At 36.3% G+C, this 27057-nt stretch overlaps 1 protein-coding gene across 4 annotated transcripts in view; it reads right to left on the reverse strand.

The window, feature by feature from the left end:
- The window catches only part of WWP1 (WW domain containing E3 ubiquitin protein ligase 1), a 113692-nt gene that overhangs the window by 42383 nt on the left and 44252 nt on the right, over positions 1-27057 (reverse strand). For 2 of the 4 annotated variants that reach the window (XM_047725803.1, XM_047725802.1), the window contains 4 exons: positions 16725-16862; positions 16564-16630; positions 13000-13184; positions 3945-4281 (listed from right to left, as the gene is read on the reverse strand). In XM_047725803.1, the coding sequence (XP_047581759.1) occupies positions 3945-4281; positions 13000-13184; positions 16564-16630; positions 16725-16862 (727 nt within the window). Of the gene's footprint in view, positions 1-3944; positions 4282-11487; positions 11553-12999; positions 13185-16563; positions 16631-16724; positions 16863-27057 lie in introns of those variants that run through there. The other 2 variants (XM_047725804.1, XM_047725805.1) reach the window with 2 other exon arrangements.

A 27057-nucleotide genomic window follows, 5' to 3' on the forward strand; every position in this document is an offset into this window, starting at 1 on the left:
CTGAACTCTAGGGATGCCTGGGTGGCTCAGTTGGTAAAGAGGCTGCCTTTGGCTCAGGTCATGATCCCACCGTCCTGGGATCAAGTCCCACACTGGGCTCCTTGCTTCTCCCTCTGCCACTCTGTTTGCCTGTGTGCTTTCTCTCTCTCTCTCTCTGACAAATAAATAAATAAAATATTTAAAAATATTGAACTCTAGTTAATGATATACAAGCTGAAGTACTGAGGGGCAAAATGTACTGCTGTCTGCAAATCACTGAACTGCATCCAGGGGTACAGGCCTGTGATTCATCAATCTTACACAATTCACAGCACTCATCATAGCACATACCCTCCCCATCACTCAGCCACCCCATCCCCTCCGCCCCGCTCCCCTCCAGCAACCCTCGTCTGTCTCCTGAAATTAAGAGTCTCTTATGGTTTGTTTCCCTCTCTGGTTTCATCTTGTTTCACTTTTCCCTCCCTTCCCCTATGATCCTCTGTCTTGTTTCTCAAATTCCTCCTATCAGTGAGGTCATATGATAACTTTCTCTGACTGACATATTTCACTTAGCGTAACAGCCTTCAGTTCCATCCACACTGTTGCAGGTGGCAAGATTTTTTTGATGGCTGCATAATATTCCACTGTAAAAAATACATCTTCTTTATCTATTCATCTGCTGATGGACATCTAGGCTCTTAAAAGTTAGATGGACAGAGATGAAGACACAGGATAGCAAGCGAATAGTAAAAGGTCAATTACAGAATCTACTGGTAGACATCGGGGTGTTCACTGTCAAATGCTTTATATAATTTTTCTATAGGTTTATAAATTTTCCTAGCGAAAAGCTGGGGAAAAATAAGGCAAGGTAAGGGGATGGGTGCAGAGGGGCCTGATTTAACCAGGGGGAACCAGAAAAGGCCCCTGGAGTAAGGTAACATTTGAGCAGAGACCTGAATAAGTCATGCAGGTACCAGAAGAATAACATTCCACACAAAAGTCTGAGCAAATGCAAAGGTCTTTGGGTGAGATAATGCTTGGCCTAACACTCAAGCGTCATCTCCAGACTGAAATACTTTTCTTTCAGAACACTCGTGATTCCACTGGTAATTAGATATACAGCTGAGTAAGTTACAAAGAAAGGAAACACAGGAACTAGGAAAGCTTTCTTTCTTTCTTTTTTTTTTTTTTTAAAGATTTTATTTATTTATTTGACAGACGAGATCGCAAATAGGCAGAGAGGCAGGCAGAGAGAGAGAAGGGGAAGCAGGCTCCCCACCGAGCAGAAAGCCTGACGCGGGGCTCGATCCCAGGACTCTGGGATCATGACCTGAGCCAAAGGCAGAGGCTTAACCCACTGAGCCACCCAGGTGCCCCCTAGGAAAGATTTCTGAGGAAAGAGAAAAGATGATGTAAATTTGAAAACTGCTAACTTGGACAATTACACAAAGACCTGCCTAAGCCAGAAGAATCAACCTTGGTTCCACTCCTCTAGTCTACTACCTCCTCACAACTAATCATCTTACGAAACTAGCGTCCACCTTAGTGCTAGATATTTTAAGTTTTCACCTGGATCAGAAGCTTCTACTTTTCTTTGTTTAAAGCAACTTTTTTTTTTTTAAAGATTTTATTTATTTGAGAGAGAAAAAGCACGCGAGCAAGGGTGAGGAGCAGAGGGAGAGGGACAAGCAGACTCTACGCTTAGCACGGAGTCCGATGCATATCCAGGACCCTGAGATCATGACCTGAGCTGAAACCGAGAGTCAGATGCTTAACCAACTGAGCCACCCAGGCACCCTTTTTTGATGACAGTTGACAGAATAAGAAATATGTTTTATATAAATATCTCTGTGTATACTAGACTGCTATTTATTTGCAGAATTTATACACACAAACCCACACCAGAAAAACAAACTTTCTGGAAACAATGTTTACTCTTACTACAACTAACACTTCAGTATTTCCTATTCCTATTGATTTACTTCAATTATGTGTTCAAATGCTGGCCATAATCTGCTAATGGGGTACAGCCTACAACTTGAAAATCACTTATCTAGGTTACCACAAAAGTCTCCTAACACAAACATCACATATGGTGGCTACAGGCATGGCTACATTATTTGGACTCCAGAGAATTAAGTTTCTGAGCTAATTATCATTTTAAATCATAATGCCTGCTTCTCTCATTTATAAACCAGCCTGGCTGCTATCCTAACTTGTCTCCTTGACTCCTAAAATCTGTCTGTACCACTGCTAGAATGAAATGACCTAACTAAAATGCAGAAAGGACAATGCCACGACCCTGCTTAAAATTCATTATAATGTTCATTCATGGTTTTCGGGAAAATACTACCATACTCTTAGAAAAGTATACGAAATTCTTCATAGGACTGCTTACTCTTTAGTACTGCATATATCAACTTCCTTGAATGCTGAACTCAAGCTGTAACAAAATACTATTTCCTGAATTCTACTTACACACTTTTATGGATGCCAGAGATCTGAACATGAGTTGGCTCTACTGAGAATGAAGCCTTTTACCACCAGCACTTACTTACATTATTGCTCTGCTAACTCCTAACCCTCTTTTAGACATCCACTTAACCGTCACCTCTTTCAGAAAGTATTCTTTGATCTCAATAGTGTAGGCTACTCCCCTCAAAGATCTCTGGGTATGTTCCCACCCACAGCCTGCTAAACTTAGGTCTAGCCCAGCTTCAACTGTACAGTATAGCTGCTGCTTACTTATCTTTACCCTCCCATCAGACCATGAGGTTCTCAACAGCTTCTTAAATGTACCTGTCACAGTGGCAGAAACATGAAACGAGGATAAATGATTAAGCTGCCAAAGACTGAAAACAAAGAACAAGGAGAGATTTTTGAGAGAGGTCTGAAATGCTGGCAGGAAAAGGGGGGATTTCCAGAAGCAGTTGAAAATGAACTCTGAAAAGGGTCTGGCTCAGACATACAGATTTGATAGTTACATTGATGGGAAAGCATGACCGCCCACAGAGGAAGACAAACATGCAGGCAGAAGAACAAAGGCTAAAAAACCACTATTAGGCAGTAGGCAAAATAAGATGCAGCAGCAAAAACTGAGAAGAACAGTTCAGAAAATAAGACAGGGCCATGAACACAAGGACTATGATGAGAAACAGAGGACAGTAAGATTAAGGCCTCTAGCAGTGCAGTTTCCACAGCTCCAAGATGAACCATGCCAGCTGCTGAGAGCTGTGCAGGAAAGCACTGCATCCATACGTCTATCACAGCACTGTCCAACTGTACTGCATCTATGGTTATAAGTCTGAGCCACGAGAAATAAACTTTTTGAAGTCAGAGACAAGGAATGATTAAGTCATATTAGTATCATCAAAGCCAAGTAAAGAGTCAAAAAAACCTGTTCAGTAAATCTAGGAGAGATGACCAAATGGAATACACACATAGAATAATTCTTTAAAGGAAATTTGGGGAAGCTAGATATTTTCAATGGGAAAATTTAAAGGGAACTAAGAATTATTAAGCAGCAATGAAAACCCGAGTTTGTAACAGAGGTAATCAGAGAGTTAGCTGACTTTTCCAGCACTCAGTACTAACTGAAAAAAAGGATGGCTATATTGGGGCCTGGAGAGCCGACCATAAGGGAAGCTAGAGAACTGAGGTAATTATGTAGTATTATGGTCATTCTTCCCTAGAAGTAAAAATAAACCAAGAATCAAATCAAGTGTGTCTTGCACATTAACATTAGGTTTTTTCTTTCCCCTTCATACTGCACATACTTCATTAGTAATTGTTCTCAGTTTTAAAAAGTACTTAGTTTGTGGCAAGTAAATTTTATCAATCAGATTCCAACTTTGATTTCAAATTACTAAACAATGGAAAATTTTTATATACATGTTCAACAGTCATATTATTAAAAAGTTGCTATCAAATGTAAGTCAAACTTCTAAAACATATATTTAACATACCCTGATGGCAAAGTTTCTGTGTTGGTACTTCCAGACTGTTGCCGTACAGGTTCCCCACACCCATCTGGCTGTCTTAATTTGGCTGCCTCAAAAGCAGAATTATTTCCAGAATTAGAGGCAGCAAGGTCTAAAGTACTTCTAGTTTCAGATCCAAATGCTGCACTGTTAGAAAGAATACATTCATTGTTTTCTGAGGAAGTCAGTATTTCTTGAACTGGAGGATCTTCAATAGTAGTATTAGTGCAATTTGAAGACAAGGCAGTTTCTTCAGATACTATCGCAGTACCCGTGGTGGAAGCATTATCGGTTGGTGCAGATGAGGATGATTCTCCATTAACTGAAAAGAGAAAAATCAGTAAAACGAACTATCATAGAATGACAAAGCAAACAATTCACCACTTACACTTATTTGGTACCTAATTTACTCTGAGTAATGTATCAGGTACTGATGAAAATAAAGTAAGATTATATTTTTTCTTGCTCACATTTTAGAGATGAACATATAAATAATAAAAATTTAAGAATAAAGTTGACCCTGGAACAACACAGCTTTGAACTATGTGGGTCCACGTATATGCAGATTTTTTCCAATTAATACAGTACAACTCTTCATGATTTTAACACTTTCTCTACCTTACTGTACTATAAGAATACAGTATATAAGATATATACAAAATAAGTGTCAATTGACTGTTTATGTTACTGGTGAGGCTTGACAGTCAACAATAGACTCTTAGTAGTTAAATCTGTTGGGGGGACTCCAAAGTTATACAAAGACTTCCAATTGGCAGGGGTTAAGGGGTGGGGTGATGTTGGTGCTCCAAATCCCTTGTTGCTCAAGGGTCAACTGTGTATATACATACACTAATAGCTTTAACTTAAGGAAAAGAGAAACCAACACGAGTATAACATGTTCTTCCTGCATATGATCAATTTTCGAAGTCTGCATGGTTTATATAAAAAAAAGATCCCTTTCAATCTCCCTTTTCATATGCAAATGGAACAAATATCAAACAGGTAGCTGATATCAAAAATGCCAATGGGGGAAATACATAGTGGCATTAATTTAAGTACTATAGGGTACTGCCAGAAAGATCCAGGAATTCATTCTACACTTTCTGAAGAAATGACTCAGTACTGGGATCCACTAATATAATTTTCTTAATATTCTTTTTAAATGTGACTGCTGAATTTCAATTATGTATCACTACTAAAGTGAGCCAAATTAAAACTATAAAGAGAATAGATTATTGGCCAAAATGAAAGAAAATTCCACATAAAATTCTAAATGAAATGGGGGAGGAAGACCTAATTAAGAGTAATGGACTCATCAGGTAGATTTTTAAAGAAAGAAAAAGATTTAAACACTGGAAAGGAAATGTATATTAAAGGAATCAAACTATAATTACGAAAAAAAAAAACCAAGAGAATGAATTAAGTTCTGTCCAAATATGGGGGAGAGAATGGCTTTGGAAGAAAAAAAAAATACAACAAATAAAATATTTATAGTTACCCTGTATCAAACACTGTTAGATAACACAGAGAAATGAAAAGAGAATGTGTACAGAGAGACTAAGTTCTGGTATCCTGTATATGATGCTCACTTAAGAGAATTATTTCATTTAATATTTACTCTTCAACAGTACAGAAATTAATTTCCCAAACTGGAAAAGCTTAGCAGTAGTCTCTTCAAAGCAAAATAACACTAAATGGGAAAAGAGGAATAATTGAGAAAAGATAATCCAGCCCAAGAAGAGTCATAAACCTTTATGCATACTAAAACACAGCACACAAAACACAAACTGTTAGCAACAAAGGAAGAAAATGAAATATTAAATAGCACCATTCAGTTGTTCATGGCAGAAACTTCTCTCCTACAGTAATAATTCAACAGTAAGTGCTCTCAGCTCTCTATTTGGACCACTACCTCCTGGTCCATCATTTTCTGCTTTCAATACCGCAACAGCCTCTTAATTTTAGTCTGCCTGCTTTTTCTCTTGCCCAACAACAACTCACTCTCCCAATGACAGCCCAAAGAAATCATTTCCAAAACATGTAACTCATCTTTTCACTTCCCTACTTAAACACACCAGTGAATTCCTACTACTACCAGAATTCCCAACTCTTTAACCACAGCCTATACAGACTACATTAATCTGCTCCACAGCTACCCTTGATTTCTCACAATGGCCTTCCTTCTGTTCCTTGAATAGAGCAAACCCCTTCCCATTCTGAAGATGTGCACTTGCAGTTCCCATGGTCTCTGAAATATCTCATGACTGGCTTCTCCTTGTCATTTAGAGTTAATGCTCAACTCCATCTTCAGAAAGCACTTGAGGCAGTGCTTGAGTACCTTACTTAATGCTGTTCCTAACCTGTTTAGTTTCCCTTGTTCTGAAATCGTTTTATGTATTTGTTTTTATTTCTTTTCATTAAACTCAGAGGGTGAAAACTTCATCAGACTTGTTTACTCCTGTATCCCCCAACTGTTACAAAAGGCCTGGCATATGAAAACAATAAATATTTGTTGAATCAATAAATTAAAAACAAATCACAGAGGAAGAAATGAACTGAACATATCTCCCTCAAAACTATGCAGATTAAAGAGAGTTAGTAGAAATGTTAAGTACATGAAGATTTAATAACACAATATATCTGACTTAAATTATAGTTAAAAAGTTTCTTACATACATATTCTATCCAAACACTAAAAATTTTTAGAAAAACTGACATGTCAAAGACCAAAAGAAAATCCCTAACTACACAATAAGGAGGCCACATCCTAACTACCATAAAACTAGAAACAAGTAGGATGCCTGGGTGGCTCAGTGGGTCAGGCATCTGCTCAGCGGGAAGCCCGCTTCTCATTAAGTATACCTTTCTGAGTTTTATAAAGAAAACCATGGTATGAATAACATTAGGAATGCCACAAACCGCTTTATATCAGTAAGTCTCAAATACATAAACTACGGGGCACCTGGCTGGCTCAGTTGATAGAGCATGCACCTCTTGACTCCTTAGCCCCACTTTGAGTGCAAACATTGCTTTAAAAAGAAAAAAAAAAAAGCTTAAAAAAAAAAAAAAAAGCTAAGCTTTGAAATACATTAACTAAATCAAAAGAAAGAAAAATTGAAAAGACTCCTCATAGGGCACCTGGCTGGCTCAGTTGGTGGGGCATGTGACTCAATCTCAGAGTTTGAGCTTGAGCCACATAGTGGGTACAATGATTAGTTAAAAATAAAATCCTTAAAAAGAAAAGAAAAAAGAAAAAGACTCATCACAACAGAAATGGAAAAGCTGATATAAGATCTAATATTATTCTACTAAAGAGCACAAGACTCACTTGAGTTTTCTAAGAAAATTCTATGAACCCTTCAATGAACAGATCAGTCCCATGTTACTTAAAATAGTATATTAGGGGGGCACCTGGGTGGCTCAGTGAGCTAAAGCCTTTCTGCCTTTGACTCAGGTCATGATCTCAGAGTCCTTGGATCAAGCCCCACATGGGGCTCTCTGCTCAGCAGGGACCCTGCTTCCCCCTCTCTCTCTGCCTGCCTCTCTGCCTACTTGTGACCTCTCTCCTGTCAAATAAATAAAATCTTTTGAACAATAAATAAATAAGTAAATAAATAAAAATAAGATAGTACATTAGGGAAGAAAAAGGAAAATTCAGTTTCTTAATTTATTATGGGGGAGTAATACAACTCTAAGGTTGAAACTAAATAAATTAAAAGATGGTTCAATATTAGGAAATTATGTTAGGAAATCAACTATGTTATTAACACATTTAAAAAAAAGCCACATGACTATTTTCAATACAAACAAAAAAGCATCCAATAAAACCTTGATAAAACACCTGATAAGAGGAATCAAGAGAATTAGTAATCTTGGTTATCCATCAGAAACCCACAGTAAGCATCATATATTAAGACACTAGGAGAATTTCCATTAAGGTCAGGAACCAACCAAAATCAGAAACAACAAAGAGGATCATAATCACCACTCTAATAGTGCTGGGAAAAAATATTGGAAATAAAATGATGAAACTCATTCACAGAGGTTAAGTTTATTTAGAACACTACAAGAATCAACTGAAAAACTCTTAGTACCACTTGACCAAAAGATTTTAACACAATAACCCTATGCAAGTTCAACATTAAAATTACACTCAAGACCAACCTAAACAAAACCAGAAAACATTACTAAGACATTTTAAAACAAAGAATGGATGGAGAGAGACATAATCTTCCCTGGATGGGAAGATTCAGCACTGTTAAAAAAAAATATATACTAATAACAATTAACTCCTTAAAATGCAAATACTGGTAAGGAAGGAGAGCAAGAGGAATTCTCATTCATTGCTAGTGGGAAAACAAAAAGGTAGAGCCACTCTGGAAGACAGTTTTGCAGTTTCTTACAAAAATAACCAAACTCTTATTATATAATCCAGCAGTCACAGTCCTCAGTGCAGTTAAAGTAAAAAATTTATGTCCACACAAAAACCTGCACATCAATGTTTATATCAGCTCTCTATGTAACTGCCAAAACCTAGAAGCAACCAAGATGATAAGCAAATTAGAGTATATCCACACAACAGAGTATTATTCAGCAGTCTCAGAAATAAGGTATCAAGCAATGAAAAGATATGAAGGACGCTGAAGTGCATATTGCTAAGTGAAAGAAGAATCCTAACTATGTGACATTCTGAAAAAGGCTGAACTATAGAGACATTAAAAAGATGAGTGGTTCCTAGGAGTGTGGGGAAAGGGATAAACAGGTGGCGCACAGGGAATTTGGGGAATGGTAAAACAATTCTGTATGATACTGTACTGGTGGGTACATGACAGCATTTCTTTGCTTTATTTATTTTTAAAGTAGGCTCCATGCCCCAGGGTGGAGCCTAACACAGGGCATGAACTCACTACCCTGATATGAAGACTTGAGGTGAGATCAAGAGTTGAGCATTTAACCCACTGAGCTACCCAAGGGCCCCAACAACATGCATTTCTTAAATGTCACAAAACCCATATAACACAAAGTGTGAGTCTTGATGTAAACTATGGGCTCTAGTTCATAATAATGTATTTATACTGGTTCATTAATTATAACATATATACCACAGTAATGCAAAATGTTAATAGGGACAATTCTGAGTGGGCATATCTTTGATTGGAGAAATTATTTTTGATATATATCTGTGGTTCTCAACTGCAGACAAATTTGTCCGCCACTCCAAAGACATTTTAGCAATGTCACAGCTAGGGGAAAGAGAGGATATTACTAGCGTCTAGTGGGTATAGGTCAGGAATGTGCAATACATTAGACAGCCACCCACAACACAGAATTATCTGGCCCAAGATGTCTTAAGCCCGACAGGGCTTAAGTTGAGCAACTGTGATGTGTACGTAAAGAGCCGCAAGCAGTGCCCTGCAAAATAAACATCTGTCTACACTAGCTGAGAAATAAATACCTGTCAACAAAAGATGAAAGGATGAGTGAAAGGACAAACTACCAAAAAGGCAAAAAGGAAAGGGAAGGCAGAGAGAGAAACAGAGGGAGGGAAGTCAGGATCATAGGCTCTTTGCTCGTGAAAGAATGTGGAAAATTTTATGTAAGCTAGTATTTAAAAATGTGTGACAGGTAGGATAGAAGTTCATGCAAAGCATTTCCTTCTCTACAGATGTAAGACCATACCAACTGACTTGGGTGGTTTTTTTTTTTAAATTTTTGTACATTTTTTAAAAAAGATTTTATTTATTTGTTTATTTCTTTATTTAGTGAGAGACAGAGAGAGTACGGGGTGGGGGGGGCGAGCCAGAGGGAGAGGGAAACCTAAGCAGACCACAGGCTAAGTGCAGACAAGGGCTCGATTCTAGGACCCTGAAACCACCACCAGAGCAGAAATCAAGAGTCAAATGTTCAACCAACTGACTGAGTCACCCAGGTGCCACCCACTAACTTGGTTTCTTAATGAATGCATCCCAATCCTTACTTTCAGCTGTTCTAACATTTTGTTTACAAGACATATCACCCTACTTTCCCATTTAATCCTTGAGAAGTTTCTCTTGTCTTTTATGATAGGCCCCTCTCAAAGCACCATGCATCTGTCCTTACTATAACTGTTCAAGGGAAGTAGAAAAAGGCAGAAATGCTGGAGTACTTGAGTATCATTTTTAGTCCCTTTTAAAGGCGTGACAAAGAACTGCTTCTATATATGAACCTTAAGTTTCTTTAAAGTCAATTCACGCAAATGTTCAAGGGGGCCTTTAGGGATGATGTGGTTCTTTATCTTGACTGCAGTGGCAGCTCCATGAAGCCAGACATGATAAACTGCACAAAACTAAAGGCACACACAATGCAAATATAACTGGTGAAATGCAGATTTTGTCAATGCCAATTTCCTGATTTTAATACTGTATTATAGTTATATACTATATGTTAACATTGGGGGAGGCTGGTGAAAGGAACATGGGACCTCCTTGTACATTTCTTGGCAACTTTCTGTAATTATCCCAAAAGCTATAAACAAAGTTTAACAAACGTGAAATCAGTTAGTTGTGCCTGAAACTTACCATACTGAGCACTGATCTATTTTATTAATAAGAGAATAATTATGTATTAGAATAAGTCATTTTGCACTAGAAGTTTTGGGAAAGTGGGAAGTTGAGAAGAAAACTATTTTTCTTAAGTACCTACCACCATTCAAAGACTATGGCAGATATTTCAGAATATCTCATTTACCGTTTGAAAAAAAATCCTACCAGGTAGTTAATTATTACCTCCTTTTTATAAATGGAAGAGCTAAATTTTGATAGGAAATTTGTCCAAGATCAGTTAACACATTAAATGATAGACCTGGGATTTGAACAAAGTCCTATTAGAAGCAGAATCTAATCTTTTCAATCATGACTGCTTCCTTTCCTAGCTTAAAATAACTAATATTTACAGCAACTAAACTTACAAATGGACCCTGTTAATCAAAACCCAAACGAACAGGAGGGAGGAAAAAAAATCCCCCCCAAAAGTCCTCTTGTATAATACCATCTCCGGTAAAATGAAATTATTTGTCTTAAAACTCCTTAGCACAGGCCCACAATCCCTTATCTGAAAACCCTGGTGCCGAGTATATTCCAGAATCTGTAAGTTTTCAGAATTTAGAAAATTAATATGGCACATTTGTTCTATATTACAATACTATGTGAGCAGATTTTGGGGGCTACACATTGTCATCACACAGTAATATTTCTGTGGCAAAATAGAGAGATACACCACACATGATAAACTATGAATACCTTCAAAACAGTTCTAGGCATTTTGCCATCAAAGGAGTTTACCAAAACATCCTATTGGTTTTAAAGATTTTAGGACTTCAAACTGTAACTAAGGGATTAAAACATGTAACATGTTATACACAGAATATGCACACTCCTACTCCGTACCCACACTCCAACATGAAAACTGATTTTAAAGTTCTAGATTAAAAAAGGAATACAATTTTTGCACTGATGTCTTAAAGACTACTACCCCATTCCTTGAGAAATACCTGAATTCATCCTCCTAAGAGATGACTGATCACACAAAACACACTGGCAGAATGGTTGCTACCAACAGAGGAGGTTCCGGAAGTCTTTGTAAACTGGCCAATAGAATGATGACAGATGGGATTGTTTTGTCAGATGCCACCAACAATTATCAGAGGAGGTGAAAACATAGTCACTAAGTTGGATAAGGGAATATTATTTGAAGCCTATCATAGTATGAAAGATGAACAGTACAACTTTGCGACACTATAAAAATCACACACATCAAAGTGAAGCAGAGGGCAGAGAGCTGAGAGAACTCTTCTACTCCCTAGCTGTTATCTCTCTGTGCCTCAGTTCCTCCTGGGAGAAAGGGAAAGACTTTAGTATCTATTTCAATTATTATGGTGAGCACTAAATCAGTAAACAGACATACAGTGTTTAGAACATATATAGTACAAATATTAGAGATTATGATTGTCCTATGTTTCCTAGCATTTAATGTGAATGTTGTGGCAATTACTTATAATGGAGCCTTCAATTCTAGTTCCTTATGTGTTTTAACTTCACCTTGAAATTTCAGGCAAGGATAAATAAGAGAAGAATGGGCCTAAAACTGACTGACAAGCTGTGGAATATATGTATATGAATGGAATATATATATATATTCATATATATATGAATGATCCTTATTTATATCTCTGGGGAGATATAAATATCCCCAGCTTCTAATATTATAGCAATGGGGGTGGGGAGCCTCGGTAAGTATTCCCTCCTTTTGCATCAGCATCTGAATATACCCAAACACTAAACTATGCAACTAACCAGTGGTCAATAGATATTTTCACCAATCTATTCAAACAGCTAAATATTTTAGGAAGAAAAGCTAACTTACCAAATTCCAGAGTTTAAATGGAGGATGATGACAAGAATGAAACATAGTGGTGATATAAGCCTTTCTGAAATGAGCATTCATCATTCTTATATATTTCATGAATCAGGAGTGAACTTAGTAAGTAACTGGCCCTTTATCTAATTACTTCCAGAAATATCTGTGGTATAAGCCTAAGAATCTAATTATAATATAAGTGCATGCTTAGTGAAATGTACTATTACTTCTAAACTGAATATGTATTTGGAATACCCTCCTAAATAATCTGGAAAAATTGAAATTATTCAAAAATATTTCAGGTATTGTGATCTTTAAATTCCTAGCATAGAACTAAAGATTAAGAAAGAATATACAGTAGGAAGTGTAGGCACAGGTTCATAAAGTTTAATTTAGTTTTCATTTAAACAACATATTATAGGAGCGCCTGGGGGGCTCAGCCCCTGGATGTCTGCCTTTGGCTCGGGTCATGGTCCCAGGGTCCTGAGACTGAGCCCCACATCAGGCTCCCTGATCAGTGGGAAGCCTGCTTCTCTCTCTCCCACTCCCCCTGCTTGTGTTCTCTCTCTCACTGTCTCTCTCTGTCAAATAAATAAAATCTTTTAAAAAAAACCAAAAACAATGAGTCATAAATCACCATGCTTACCAGTGTCATTGGCAGGCTCAGATGTGAGTGGTTTTGGAGCTGGTGTGGTTTTGGGTCTGGCAGCAACCTGAGACGGAGATGAAGGTGTGCTGTCTCCATTAACTACATATGAACAGCATGAGTTTTGAACTAGAGTGCTTCTGGGTGCATGATTATCTGTTCCACTAGTACCTTCAACAGCCAACCTTAAAAAAAAAAAAAAAAGATGCTTTCTTTAACAAGTAAAATTAAATAACTTTCCATCAGAATTATCATTAAGAAAGATTTACCAAATTCTTAATATTCAAACAAAGTGAAAGGTAAGAAGAGAAATGAACAAATGATATAGCATGCTTTTATTACATTAAAGTTTACATTATTTTCAGTTCCAAGTGTATCCACACTGGCAGGTAACTGTACACTCAGATACACAAATACACTAAATCAAAATGAATTCAGTCCCTCACAGTAATGATCAAGTCATACATTTTAAATATTTAAGTCTAAGATTAATCTTTTTTTTTTAAATGCTCTAAAAGTATTTTTGAAAAGCTTATGGAACTTTAAAAAATCAATTCCAGGGGGGCCTGGGTGGCTCAGTGGGTTAAAACCTCTGCCTTCGGCTCAGGTCATGGTCTCGGGGTCCTGGGATCGAGTCCCGCATCGGGCTCTCTGCTCAGCGGGGAGCCTGCTTCCCTCTCTCTCTCTCTCTCTCTCTCTGCCTGCCTCTCTACTTGTGATCTCTCTCTGTCAAATAAACAAATAAAATCTTTAAAAAAAAAAAAATCAATTCCAACCTATTATAATTTTTAGAATCCTGGAAAATAAACTGAAAGGTCTTCAAATATTGATTAAAAATTATAATGTACTGGCACTAAAATAATGAGCACTTAAGAATCAGAAAAGCTAAATATTATACTGCAGAGTTAGAAGGATCTATAGTACATATATGAACTGCAAATAAATAAATAAATCTCCAGTTATAAAATCGAACATTTTAAATCTTACTGGCAGTGGACAGGGAGTTGGGCGGTATCACATAAGTTAACCGTTTCTCCAAATACACAGGCTATCCTATATGCACCCCCTCCACAAAGCAACCTTAATGTTTTTCAAAAAGACATAAATCAGGAACACCTGGGTGGCTCAGTAAGTTGAATGTCTGCCTTCAGCTCAGGTCATGGTTCTGAGATCCTAGGATCAAGCCGCCCCGAACTGGGCTCCCTGCTCTGTGGGGAGCCTGCTTTTACTTTTCTCTCTGCCTTCACTTGTGCTCTATCAAATAAATAAAATCTTTAAATAAATAGATCAGATCATGTCCCTAAGCCCTGCCCATCTATCTCAAATCTCTTTCTCTCCAAGGTTCCCCCCGGCTAACCTTGCAGCAGATATACTATGTATCAATTTTACTGAGTATGAAAACATGCTGTAAAGTCTTCAAATGTTTATGAAAAATTATTATACATAGGCAGTAATATTATAATGATTACAGGATTATCAAAAAAAGGTTAAATATTATATTCTAGAGCTGGAAGAACTTGTAGAGCATAAATTAACTAAAAATAAACTCATGGTCTTTGCACTTGCTATGCCCTCTACCTAGAATAATGCTCTTCTGTCAGAACTCTGCATGGATAGTACATTTTTGGCTTTTTAATTGTAGCTCAAATGACATTTCTTTAGAGATGATTCCCCTGACATCTCTCTTTAAAATAGGTTCCCTTCCATTCCTGTCACCTTGTCCTATTTCAAGGACTTCACAGTTCTTATCACTATCTCCAATTAGTTAATTTATTTCTTCACTTGTTTACTCTCTACTTTATCCCACCAGAATGCAATTTCACAGGAACAGGGCCAGTACAAACATGTAAAAAGTATCTGATGAAAAATTAACAAATGAATAAATGCCACTCTCCCTTCCTTTGTCACTTATATATCTGGAAGGGGAGGTCTTCAGGAAGTTTGGATAGGTGAAGTCTGAAGGAAGCTCCCAAGTGATTCCTATGATTTGCACAGCCCTCCCCGCCACTCAACAAGAATCAGTGACCCAGGAGTCTAAGAACTCATGTGAAGTTCTCCTGGTGCTGTAGATCTAATCTTTCCTTCAAAATGTCTTACTATATGCAGTAAACAACATTAGGTTTCAGACTGTTGGTGATTCAAGCTCCTTTACCCATCTAAAATTGTATTTCAAAAATTATAAAAACAGATGTGATTATAGATACACACACACAAAAATTTTAATCTACCTAATTTTTTCACCCTTTTAGTTCTTAATTTTCTCATATGCTAAGTAAATATATTTATTTAAGCCAAGTATATTTTCAAAAGATATATTCTTCTGTTCAAGTGCTCTGTAAGAAATTCAGGAATAATGATGTTAGTAATTCTGTGTATTAATAGAAGTAACACTTTGTCATACACCAGTATTTTTTTTAAAGTATTCCTTTTTTTTTTTTTTTAAGATTTTATTTATTTGAGAGAGAGAGAGCACAAGCCAGGGGAGAGGGAGAAGCAGGCTCCCCACTGAGCAGGGAGCCCAATGTGGGGTTTGATCCCAGGATCCTGGGATCATGACCTGAGTCAAAGGCAGATGCTTAACTGACTGAGCCACCCAGGTGCCCTATTTATTTATTTTTTTAAAAGATTTTATTTATTTGTCAGAGAGAGAGAGCACAAGCAGAGTGAACAGCAGGCTGAGGGAAAAGCAGGTTCCCTGCTGAGCAAGGAGCCTGATGAGGGACTTGATCCCAGGACCCTTGGGCTCATGACCTGCGCTGAAGGGAGACGCTTAACCGACTGAGCCACCCAGGCATCTCCAGAAAGTTTTTTATTAACTGTCATCAAATGTGAATGCAAGGGAGTTTCTGAGATGGCAGGGTGAGTTCTGAGGAAAAAACTATAATCTGTGGAGCATGTATCTTATAGTGATCTACAGGAAGTTGACAATTGAGACAGCAAAAAGATATCCATTTTCCACATTATCTGAGTCTATCTATTTACTGATAAAAATATGCCTAAATACAGATTTTAAGAAGCCATTACCAATAAAAAAGAATGAAGGACTGATACATACTACAACATGGATGAGCCTTATGCTAATTAAGAACAGCCAGTAAGAGAAGGAGACATATTGTATGAATCTATTCTTAAGAAATGGCCAGAATAGTCAAAGCCACTTGGGACAGAAAATAGATTAGTGGTGCCAGGAGATGGGAGGAGAGAGGAACGAGGAGAGACAGCTCATGAGTACAGTCTCTTTTTGAGGGTGATGAGAATTTCTGAAATTAGATAGTGGTGATGCACCAAAATCTACTGAAGTATATATTTTAAAAGGGTAAACCTTTTGGTGTATGTATTGTATCTCAATGAAGTTCTTACTTCTTTAAAAACTACTTTAAAAAAAAAAACTACTTTAAAAACTATTATTTCTTTAAAATTTTTACAAGAATTCAAACAAATGACAAGTTTAGATAGAAATTTTAAATTCTATGGCAAACTCTAAATTAAGGTTAAAATGTAAAACTTTGTAATATGGAAAATGTTACATTACCTTGCCACAAATACTAAAATAAAATATTCTACCTGGAGGTTGGTCTTGTTGAAGGGTCTCCATTTTCATGTAAGGCATCACCATTTTGCTGTATTTCTACTGAACAACAAGAAAGCAAGCAAGCAGGTTTTTATATACGTCTTGCTGGGGTTTTTTCCTCTTCAAATTTTAAGAACACATAAAATTATCTTACTGGTTGGAGATGAGCTGCAGTTTGTTAGATTTTCTTGCTCAATCACCAGTCCATCGAGCACAACTGTTAATTCACCAGTTTGCACTATGCCATTCTTGTTTTCCAAAGAAAGTTTTAATTGTTCTTTCACTCTTTCCACTAGGGAAAAAAAAATCTTAAGTTAAAAGCTTTTGCCACATACAAAATGATGTGTTAGAAATCAAAACTACACATCAAGAATTACTCTAGTTCAGTACTTGATGGCTACATGTGGGAAGAATTATTCCACTTTTATCTGTAGACCCTTCTATATGATATCAGGCTCACTCCCTTTCACACCAACTTGAAAAACTCCTTGCCCCTCACCCAAGCTCTCAATGTCATCTTTAATTGCTCGTCTGCACTGTATAAAGCACAGAGAACATATAAATATATGCAGATAATGCACACAACAATTACTTAAACTTACTCTTCAGCCCATAAGACTTGTGGCTAAGGCAAAATTTCTGCATGGAAGCCAGGCAGTCTGGTTTTTGACCAGCTACTACTTTGAGAAAGTAGTCAAATTATAAAAAAGCCTCAGTTCCAGTCATGATAAAATGGAGATAATAAAGGCATCAAACTTAAAAAGGACTGTCAAAAGGCCTAAATGCAAAACCACACAAAGTTCTTCGTGCCACACTTGATACATGTTAAGCACCCAATAAATTATAAATACTATGACAATAGTTTATTATTTCTTTTTCATAGAAAACCAAATATTTCCTTCCTGTTTTAGGATTCCTAGTTCTTACTTAAACTCAAGGTCATTTTCTTTTGACTTCTATTCCACAGAAATACAAGTTTTTATTGATCCCTTTATTATTCAAAATGAAGCCAATTACTTCAGTCTGATATATATTTTTTTCTTTTTTTTCAGTCTGATATTTACTGGCTCTCTCTGCAGCTTCTTGAACCATGGAACATAGTTCTTCTTAGATTATGTCCTTAACTTTGTTCTTTCCTATATTTAACAAATTTGAGTCCCCCTACATTGATCAAAATGTCCAGCATAAGCATAATTATCCAAATACAGAAAAGACAAAAAAAAAAAAAATCTGGAACCACTATAATCACTGGACGGAAATTCTTTGCAAAAAATTTAAGAACCATATAATAAAAGAAGACCTTTTAGACTGCCTACCCCAAACTTTATACCATCATAAACCTCATTTCCACTGCGCATCACAAAAATATTAATAAAGGCGATTAGAGACTAGACAAAATACAAAAGTGTGGGAAAAAAAAAACTACAAAAGCATGAATTTCATCTTTACCTAGATTCTAATAATCTATATCTGAAGAAAACTACACTGACCACCATTCTATTTCATTTTTGTCATCACTTTATTTAAAGTATCTGGGATGTGGAGATTTAGTTCTTGTTCCTAAAATATTTAGCTTGAGTAGATTCTTAAAGAATACCCTTTCCAAAATCCCTTTAGTGTAGGTCTCTTGGTGGTAAATTCTCTCATTTCTTAATCTGATTCTCATCTTTAAAAGATTTGTTGAGCACACTATTTTATATTGATGATAATCTCTCACTTTTTGAGGATATTTTTACCACTATCATCTTCTTTTACTGCTAATTCTGTAATTCTAATTTATAAATCCATCCAAATCATCTCTTTCTCTAAAGCTGTTTTTTTGTCTTTGGGGTCATGCATTTCACTTGCTGAAATCATGACTTGCTCTTTATCATTTTGTTTTGGATATAATGGACTGAAGAATTTATTTTTCACTGGTATTCAAACATAGCCATTAACCCGTAAAATATCTCCTCTACTCCATCCTCTATTGCAAGGTTTAGCAAACTGGCTGCAGGCCAAATCTGACCACCTACCTGTTTTTGTGAATAGTTTTATTTGAACCCAGTCATATTCATTAATTTACATATCTTCTACACCTGCTTTCCCACTACAATGGAAGAGCTGAGTATGTATGAGACTGTATTACCTACAAAGCTTAAATACTTACTATCTTAGCCATTTAAAGAAAGTATTTGCCAACCCCTGCTTATAATGGCTTCTTCTTAAAATTTATAATCTTTGGTGGTGGGTTCATTCTCTGATATTAGACTAAGAGTAATATTTGGGCTTTAGTACTGTCAGGGTCTGTTTCTAAATCTGTCAGTGGTTTGAGGGCACCCCCAAGAGTCTGGACTACAGGAGTTCAAGCTCAGCTCCCCTATCTGATTAGCCAAAAGCTCAGTATCCTGAAAACTGCTATCAGCATCACCCACTATTCTAATTCCAGTTTGTAAGATTTTCCTTGCCTTTATTTTTTATTATTATTATATTATTATTATTATTATTTGGAAGAAGAGGGCCTTGAAGAACACTTTGTCTCTTTGTAAAAATCGTTAATGCCATAAAAATTTGTTCTATCTGGGACATATTTGCTCTGCAGCAGGAGGTTGTTTACAACAAACACCTAGGCTTTCACAATTCTGAACTACTGGACATATTCACAATTCTCGAATACTGGGATATAACATTTCTGAGTCATAAAATTGGGAGGACTATCACATAAATAATTCCCATCTACACGTGCATGTATGTTGGCAGGGGGAATAAGAGTATTATTCTAACATATAAACAAACCAATTCAGACATACTCATCTATTCAATATATAAATGCCCAATGTGTACCAGATACTATAATGAAAAAGCAGGATAAACACTGACCAGCCTAAAGTAAACCTCCATACCATTACTCCACTTAATTCTTTTAACAGATATATCACCAGAATTTTGGGGGAGGTGGAGAGGACCTGACCTCCCCAACTAAACTGAAGTCTCTGAAAGAGCAGAAACTGTGTCCATCTAATTTAGTGATGTATCCTCAGTACCTGACAGAGGTAGGTGCTTAATAAATGTTGGGTTTTGTTTTTTTTTTAAGATTTTTTTTATTTATTTGACAGAAGGAGATCACAAGTAGGCAGACAAGCAGGCAGAGAGAGAGGAGGAAGCAGCTCCCTGCTGAGCAGAGAGGCCGAGGCAGGGCTGGATCCCAAGACTGGGATCTTGAGCTGAGCGGAGGGCAAAGGCTTTAACCCACTGAGCCACGCAGGCACCCAATGTTTTAAAAAATTGTTAAGAAAGGACTGTCCTCAGGAAACTTACAATTTTACAACTTTTAATCTATAATCTGATTTTTCCTCTCAGACATTCTTTCTTAGTTTTAGTAGGGCAAAGAACAATCTAAGCCTCTGAGAAGCTAGGTATACAACTAGATGATTTATTCTTCTATCACCAATTTGTAAAAAAAACAAAACAAAACAAAACTTACACTCATTCTTTCCCCAAGGAAAATAAAGTATCTCCAAAAATTTGTTTTTTAAGGTGTTTCACATATTTAGATTTAACTCAGCCATATTCTGAAGCCATTTTAAAAAACTGCTATTATCTATTACTAAGTAATAAATTACCCTTCAGTCACTAAAAATAACAATAATCATTTATTACAGCTCAGTTTCTGAAAGCTAGAATTTTGAGAGGGGATAGAAAATCTGCTTAATTGATGGCTCATACACATAGCTAACAAGCTGGTGCTGAAAGCTGAGAAGAGGACTCAGCTCCTCTCCATTTAGGTGTTTCTATAGGGCTTCTTGGATCTTCACAATGGTAATTTCTAGGTACATAATCCAAGAGACCAAGGCAAATACTGAAATGTCTTTTATAACCAAGCATAGGAGGTCCTATACCATTACTTCTTTTTTTTCTTTTAAAGATTTTATTTATTAATTTGACAGACAGAATCTCAAGTAGGCAGAGAGGCAGGCAGAGAGAGAGAGGAGGAAGCAGGTTCCCTGCCGAGCAGAGAGCCCGATGTGGAGCTCGATCCCATGACCCTGGGATCATGACCCGAGCCGAAGGCAGAGGCTTTAACCCACTGAGCCACCCAGGCGCCCCCGTCCTATACCATTACTTCTACCATATTCTGTCACAGACCATCTGATTCAATGTGGGAGGGACCACACAAGGTGCAAACACCAGAAGGCAGGAATGCTTGGGACAGGTTTTGAGGCTGGCCAACACACACATGTGTAAGAAGAAAGTAGATAAATGAAATACAGGGATTGAAAACCATTCTCTGAGCATAAAAAATGTAAGTTGGATAAACTTTAAGGATGAAAAAAATTATAAACTTCTGTCAACCAAAACTAATAAAAAAGTGGCAAATGATCAACTGGGAAAAAAAAGAGCTTTTATAAGTCAGTGAGAAAACAAGGAACAATGAATAAAAAAATGTAAAAGGAATACAAGACAATCACAAATGATGAAATACGAATGATCAATAAATGTGACTTTTTTAATTATTAAAGAAATGCTCTGATAAAAATAATCTCCATTTTTAAAACCCATTAGCATGGCAAATATTTACAAATGGGCACTTTTATATGCTTCATTGTACATACAAATTAGAGTAATGGTTTCAGGAAGGCAATGAGACAGCTATGCACAGCTGGAAGCTTCAAACTGCTCACTCTGTCTGACCTAGTCATTTCAATCCTAAAAATCTTTCTAAAGAATAGAAATGCATTTATATCACTGGGTATGAGAATATTATTTGTTCAAAAGCTTGGTTTTAACATATTTTAGTCTGTGCTGATACAAAGTGAATTTAAAAAAAGAACTTAAGACTTAACAAACTAAACAAATTAGTATTACCTAAGTAAGATAAAAGCAAATTTTTAAATAAAATTAAATTTGACTTATGCTCTGTCCTCTGTCATAAATGACATTTCTCTGCTGTGTCTCCCTACCATTCAATGTAAAGGGATAATTTTCAAATTATCTGATTACTATAAATCACTTGGGATATAATTCAATTAAAAGTGAACTTAATGGATTTCAAAATGCTTTTCTCAACAAAAGCTAAGTTCCTGGTTCTACTAAGACCATAAACAAAGAAACAAAAACCAACACAGTGTAGTCCCCAGGATTTGAGTGGCAGCTGACACCTCCCTCAGGTGTTTAAAGTGGCTCCATCAGTCTCAAAATTGAAATACCAAGTTCTATACACACTCTGATGTGGATATTAGCTATGCTGCTCTTACATTTTTCACCCATGAATGGTGACAAAGATTCTCTCCTTAAGTAAACTCCAATCAGACTCCTCTGAGTCATCCTCTTGAGTGGGCCTCAACCTTGGCCTATAAAAAACTGCAAATGCTCAGCACAAATGATCTCATCCATCACTTCTCCCCACATTAAAAAACTTGAACACACACTAACAGAGCTGTAACAACGCAAGGATGATCGTAGCCCCACTTAAACTACCTGAGAAAATTCAGGGCTGTTAAAAAAAAATTCATGTTTGTTCCAGTCTACACCTGTGAGAGGACTCTGACACCCCGACCTTAGAGCATTTACTAAAAAGGGCTTACAATGGTGAATTCTTCCACTCTCCCTTTGTGATCTGCAGCTCACCCTTGAACAATGCAGGGTTCAGGGGCACTGACTCCTGGTGCAGTTGAAAATCCTCCTTTAACTTTTGACTCCCCCCAAATTTAATTATTAATAGCCTACAGATAACCAGATGCCTTACTGATAACAAAAACAGTCAGTGAACATATATTTAAAATGCTATATATGTATTATATACTGTAATCTTACAATAAATTAAGCCAGAGAAAAGAAAAATATAACTAAGAAAACCATAAAGAAGAGAGAATGTATTTATGGTACTGTAATGTAAAAAATCCAAAAATATAAGGGAACCCGTACTATCCAAACCTGTGTTGTTCAAGGGGCAACTGTAATGTTATCCTCTATAACTTGGGAGTATCTTTGTCCACGATGTGAAAGCCACTCCTCAGAAATGTAATCATCAGGAAGGACAGGGCTTAGGACTCACTGTCTATGTGGGAGAAGAGAATTCCAACCAGCAGGAAAAAAAAACTGGCCTAATTACATTTATACCAATAAACCCTTCATCATTTTTTACTTCTCTGACTCTACTTAGCTTCCACCTATACCCACCCACGCCCCTCTTCCTCACTGTCCCTTTGAAATGCCCAGTTACCGCTATACAAATACAAGTTTAGTTCAGATCAAGCTGGACCGTCTTCCTTATTGCAACAGTGTATTACTGATTAAAATCTGTCCTTATCATTTTAACTAGTATCAGGCTTTATCTTTAATAATGGAGGGATTCTTCCTTTGGAGTTTAACAAATAGTGGGATTGAGAGAAAGAAATGTATCTCGGATATCAGTATCCACGGCTGATGACATAACACATACCTCTGCAGAGCCAATTAAATAACTTCTATAATTTAGAATGGCATCCACATGATCTAAAAACATAACTAAAGGTTGGAGTGCAAATAAGGGCTTAAACCTACATAACTTCTCAGACAATGTATCAGAGGACTACATGAGCAAAAACTCTGGTCATTATCCAACCAGGTTATGACAAGGAAAAAAATGAAGGTTCAGGACTGGAAGGCCTGCTGGGATTTAAATGTGAAGAAATGAGAACTTCCCTAGTAAGCTCCTACTGGGTATTTTGGGGGAAAATATAAGATGATTTTAGGTTGGTTTAGTTGTGGGTTTTAAGGCTATAACAACTTAAAACAACCATGAAGGCCAAAGAAATAAGTATCTTCAAAACTGGGAGATATATCTATTCAAATCAATTAAGCCTCTACTCTCACCTCAAATTTATCAGAAAAAAGGGATAGAAAAACATGAATTTATGAGAAGAAAATGTCAGGGCCTTAAGTACAGAAGAAATTAGGCCATAAATTTGAAGAGGGACAATGTCTGAGTGCCAAACCAAGAGGCTAAAATCAAAGGCACCCAAGAATTTTATCAATTCTGAGTGCATTTTTAAATTCTACAAGGCTATCTAGAACTACACTTTCTTTTATTCTAATTAAAATTAAAAGCTAAGGTTCAGAAAACCAGTGTTCTAGTCAAAACTTCTGTTCTTGAGCAAGCCACTTACATTAAAAGTTACTTAATAAATAAAATGAGTCACTCGGATTAATGCCCAAAGGGTTCTTTTACCTTTAAAGCACTATGATTCACAAGCTTTAAATTTACTTACCTTCTGTTATAGGCTGAGTTATGTTCTGCTTCCCCCTCCCCCAAATTCATATGTTTATAAAGTCCTAACCCCTGATACCTCAGGGGGTGACTCAATTTGGAAATAGCATCTTTGAAAAGGTAATTAAATTAAAATGAGGTGCCTCTTCCAATAATGACTAGTGTCCTTTTACAAGGAAGAAATTCTGATATAGACACATGCACAGAGGGAAGAAAATGTGAAGATATAAGAAGATGGCCATCTATAAACCAAAAGAGAAGAAGTCCTCTGAAGAAACCAACACTGCTGACATCTTGATTTCAGCCTTCTAGCGGCCAGAATTGTGAGAAGATACACTTGTTATTTAAGACACGCAGTCTTTGGTATTTGGGTATGACAGCCCAGGCAAACTAATATACCTTTCAATAATTTAAAAAAAAAAAAAAAAGATGGACTGCCAAGGGTGTATAGGATGCTACTACTAGCATTTCTGAAACCATCAACTTCAGACATGTATGAATGTTTACAAAATTTTATTTTTCCTCTGAGCATATTCTGCTCAATTAAATTCTAAGAAATAACTTCAAGTTAATACAATTTATCAAAGTTTCCTTTCAAAGAATACTGACATTCTGACCTTTCTACAAAATTACTTCGGCAGATAAATATCATAATCTTTGTAGGGAAAATAATTTTGCAAAGAATACCACTGAATGATACGGGAAATGCACATAATATTAAGAGAGCTAAGCACAATATGAAATTGGATAAAGTCCCAATTGTTATACTCATATACACACAAACAAAATTCATCAAACTGTTAGCAATTATCATCTCTGGGTTGTGAGTTACAAAAAATAATTATGTGTACTAAAAAAGAGGTGCCATGCACAGCTAAACACAAGACCACTCCTTCAAGTTAAGGAGAGACAGCTATATTAATTTGCTCATAGAAATTAATGAACAGAGAAGGTCAAGCAAAACATTCTAAACACAGAAGGTCGAGCAAAATGAGAAGACAGGAATATGCTCTAAAAAAGAGACAAAGCCTCACAAAAAATCTAAATGAAATGGAATCAACCAATCCACCTGATAAAGAGCTCAAAATAATGATCATAAAGATGTTCACTGGACTTGAGAGGAAAGTGGATGAACTTACTGAAAACTTCAACAAGACATAGGAAATATAAAGAAGGACCAATGTGGGATGAAGAATACAAAAAAAACCCAAAACACAAATATATACTAGAGAGAATAAACAATTAGATAATGCAGCAGAATCAATCAGTGATATGGAAGGAAGGGTAATACCACCCATGCTAAACAGCAAAAAGAAAAAAAAAAAGAATTTTTTACAAATGAGGATAAGTTATGGGATCTCTTAGACAAGATAAGGTAAACAAACATTTACATTAGAGAAGTCCCAGGAGAAGAGGAAGAAAGGGATGGAAAACTTCATTTGAGAAATAATGGCTGAGAACTTCCCTAACCTGGGGATGGAAATAGACTTCCAGGTTCAGGGAGCACAGAGTTCCAAAGAAAATGACCCAAAAGGGTCCACACCACAACATAATAATTAACATAGCAAAGATCAAAGATAAAGAAAAAAATTTAAAAGCAGAAAGAGAGAAGCAAACTAGTCATGTATACAAGAAAAGCCACAAGGCTATCAGTTGATTTTTTTCAGAAGAAACTTTGCAGACCATTAATTAATTAATTAATTAATAATATTTTACTCTTTTTTTTTAATTCAAAGTGCTGAAAGGGAAAAAACCTACAAGTAAGAATATTGTACCTGGCAAGGTTATTAATCAGAATAGAAGAGTTTCCCAGACAAACAAAAGTTAAAGAATTTATCACCACTAAACTGGCCTAATAAGAAATGTCACAAGGACTTCTTTAAATCAAAAAGACAAGACTATAATTACAAGTAAGAAAATTATGAACAAAAGATGTAAAACATGACAATATATACATAAAACCCGGAGGGGAGGATTAAAAAAAAAAAGTTCTTTTAGAATGTGTTTCAACATAAGTGACCATCAATTTAATATACAGGCTGCTATGTACTTAGGATTTATATGTGAACCTCACAGTAACCACAAACCCAAAAACTAATAGTTACACAAAAAACTGAGAAGAAGAAAGCCAAGCATAACCTAAAGAAATACATGAAAATAGAGACTAAAAACAAAACAAAACAAAACCAACCAAACAACAACTTCAACAAAAAGAAAAGATCAATAAATCTAAATGCTGATTCTTGGGGCACCTGGGTGGCTCAGTGGGTTAAGCCTCTGCCTTTGGCTCACGTCTTGATCTCAAGTTCCTGAGATCAAGCCCCACATCGGGCTCTCTGCTCAGTGGGGAACCTGCTCCCCCCCCCCCCTGCCTGCTTCTCTGCCTGCTTGTGATCTCTCTCTCTCTCTCTCTCTCTGTCAAATAAATAAATAAATAAAATCTTAAAAAAAACAAAAGCATAAACTAAATGCTGGTTCTTTGGAAAGATAAAACTGCCAGACTCATCAGGGAAAAAAAGAGTAAAATCACAAATGAAAGAGAAGTAACAACCAACTCCAGAAAAATACAAAGGATTAAGAGAGAATACTAAAAAAATTATATGCCAACAAATTAGACAACCTAGAAGAAATGGATAAATTCCTAGAAACACCATCTTCCAAAACTCAATGAGGAAGAAACAGAAAATCAGAACAGAACAATTTCTAGTAACAAAATTGAATTGGTAATCAAAAAACTCCCAATAAACAAACTCAAGAACCATACGGATTCATAGATGAACTCTATCAAACATTTAAAGAAGAGGTAATACCTATTCTCCTCAAACTACTCCAAAAAAACAGAAGAGGAGGGAAAACTTCCAAATTCATTCCATAAGGCTAGAATTACCCTAATACCAAAACCAAAGACACTATGAAAAAAGAAAGGTCAATATTCCTGATGAACACAGACGCAAAAATCGTCAACAAAATACTAGGAAACGGCACTCAATAAAACATTAAAAGGATCATTCACCACTATCAAGTGGGATTTACTCCAGGGAGGTAGGGACGGTTCAATATTCACAGATCTGTCAATATGATATACCACATTAACAAAATGAAACATAAAAACCATATGATTACCTCAATAGATGTAGAAAATGCGTATGACAAAATTCAATATACATTAATAAAAACTAAACAAAGTGGGTTTAGAGGGAACGTACCTCACTATAATAAAGGCCATATATGAAAAACCCACCTAACATCATACCCAATG

Source organism: Lutra lutra, chromosome 4, assembly GCF_902655055.1.
Source record: "Lutra lutra chromosome 4, mLutLut1.2, whole genome shotgun sequence".
In the NCBI taxonomy this organism is placed as follows: domain Eukaryota; kingdom Metazoa; phylum Chordata; class Mammalia; order Carnivora; family Mustelidae; genus Lutra; species Lutra lutra.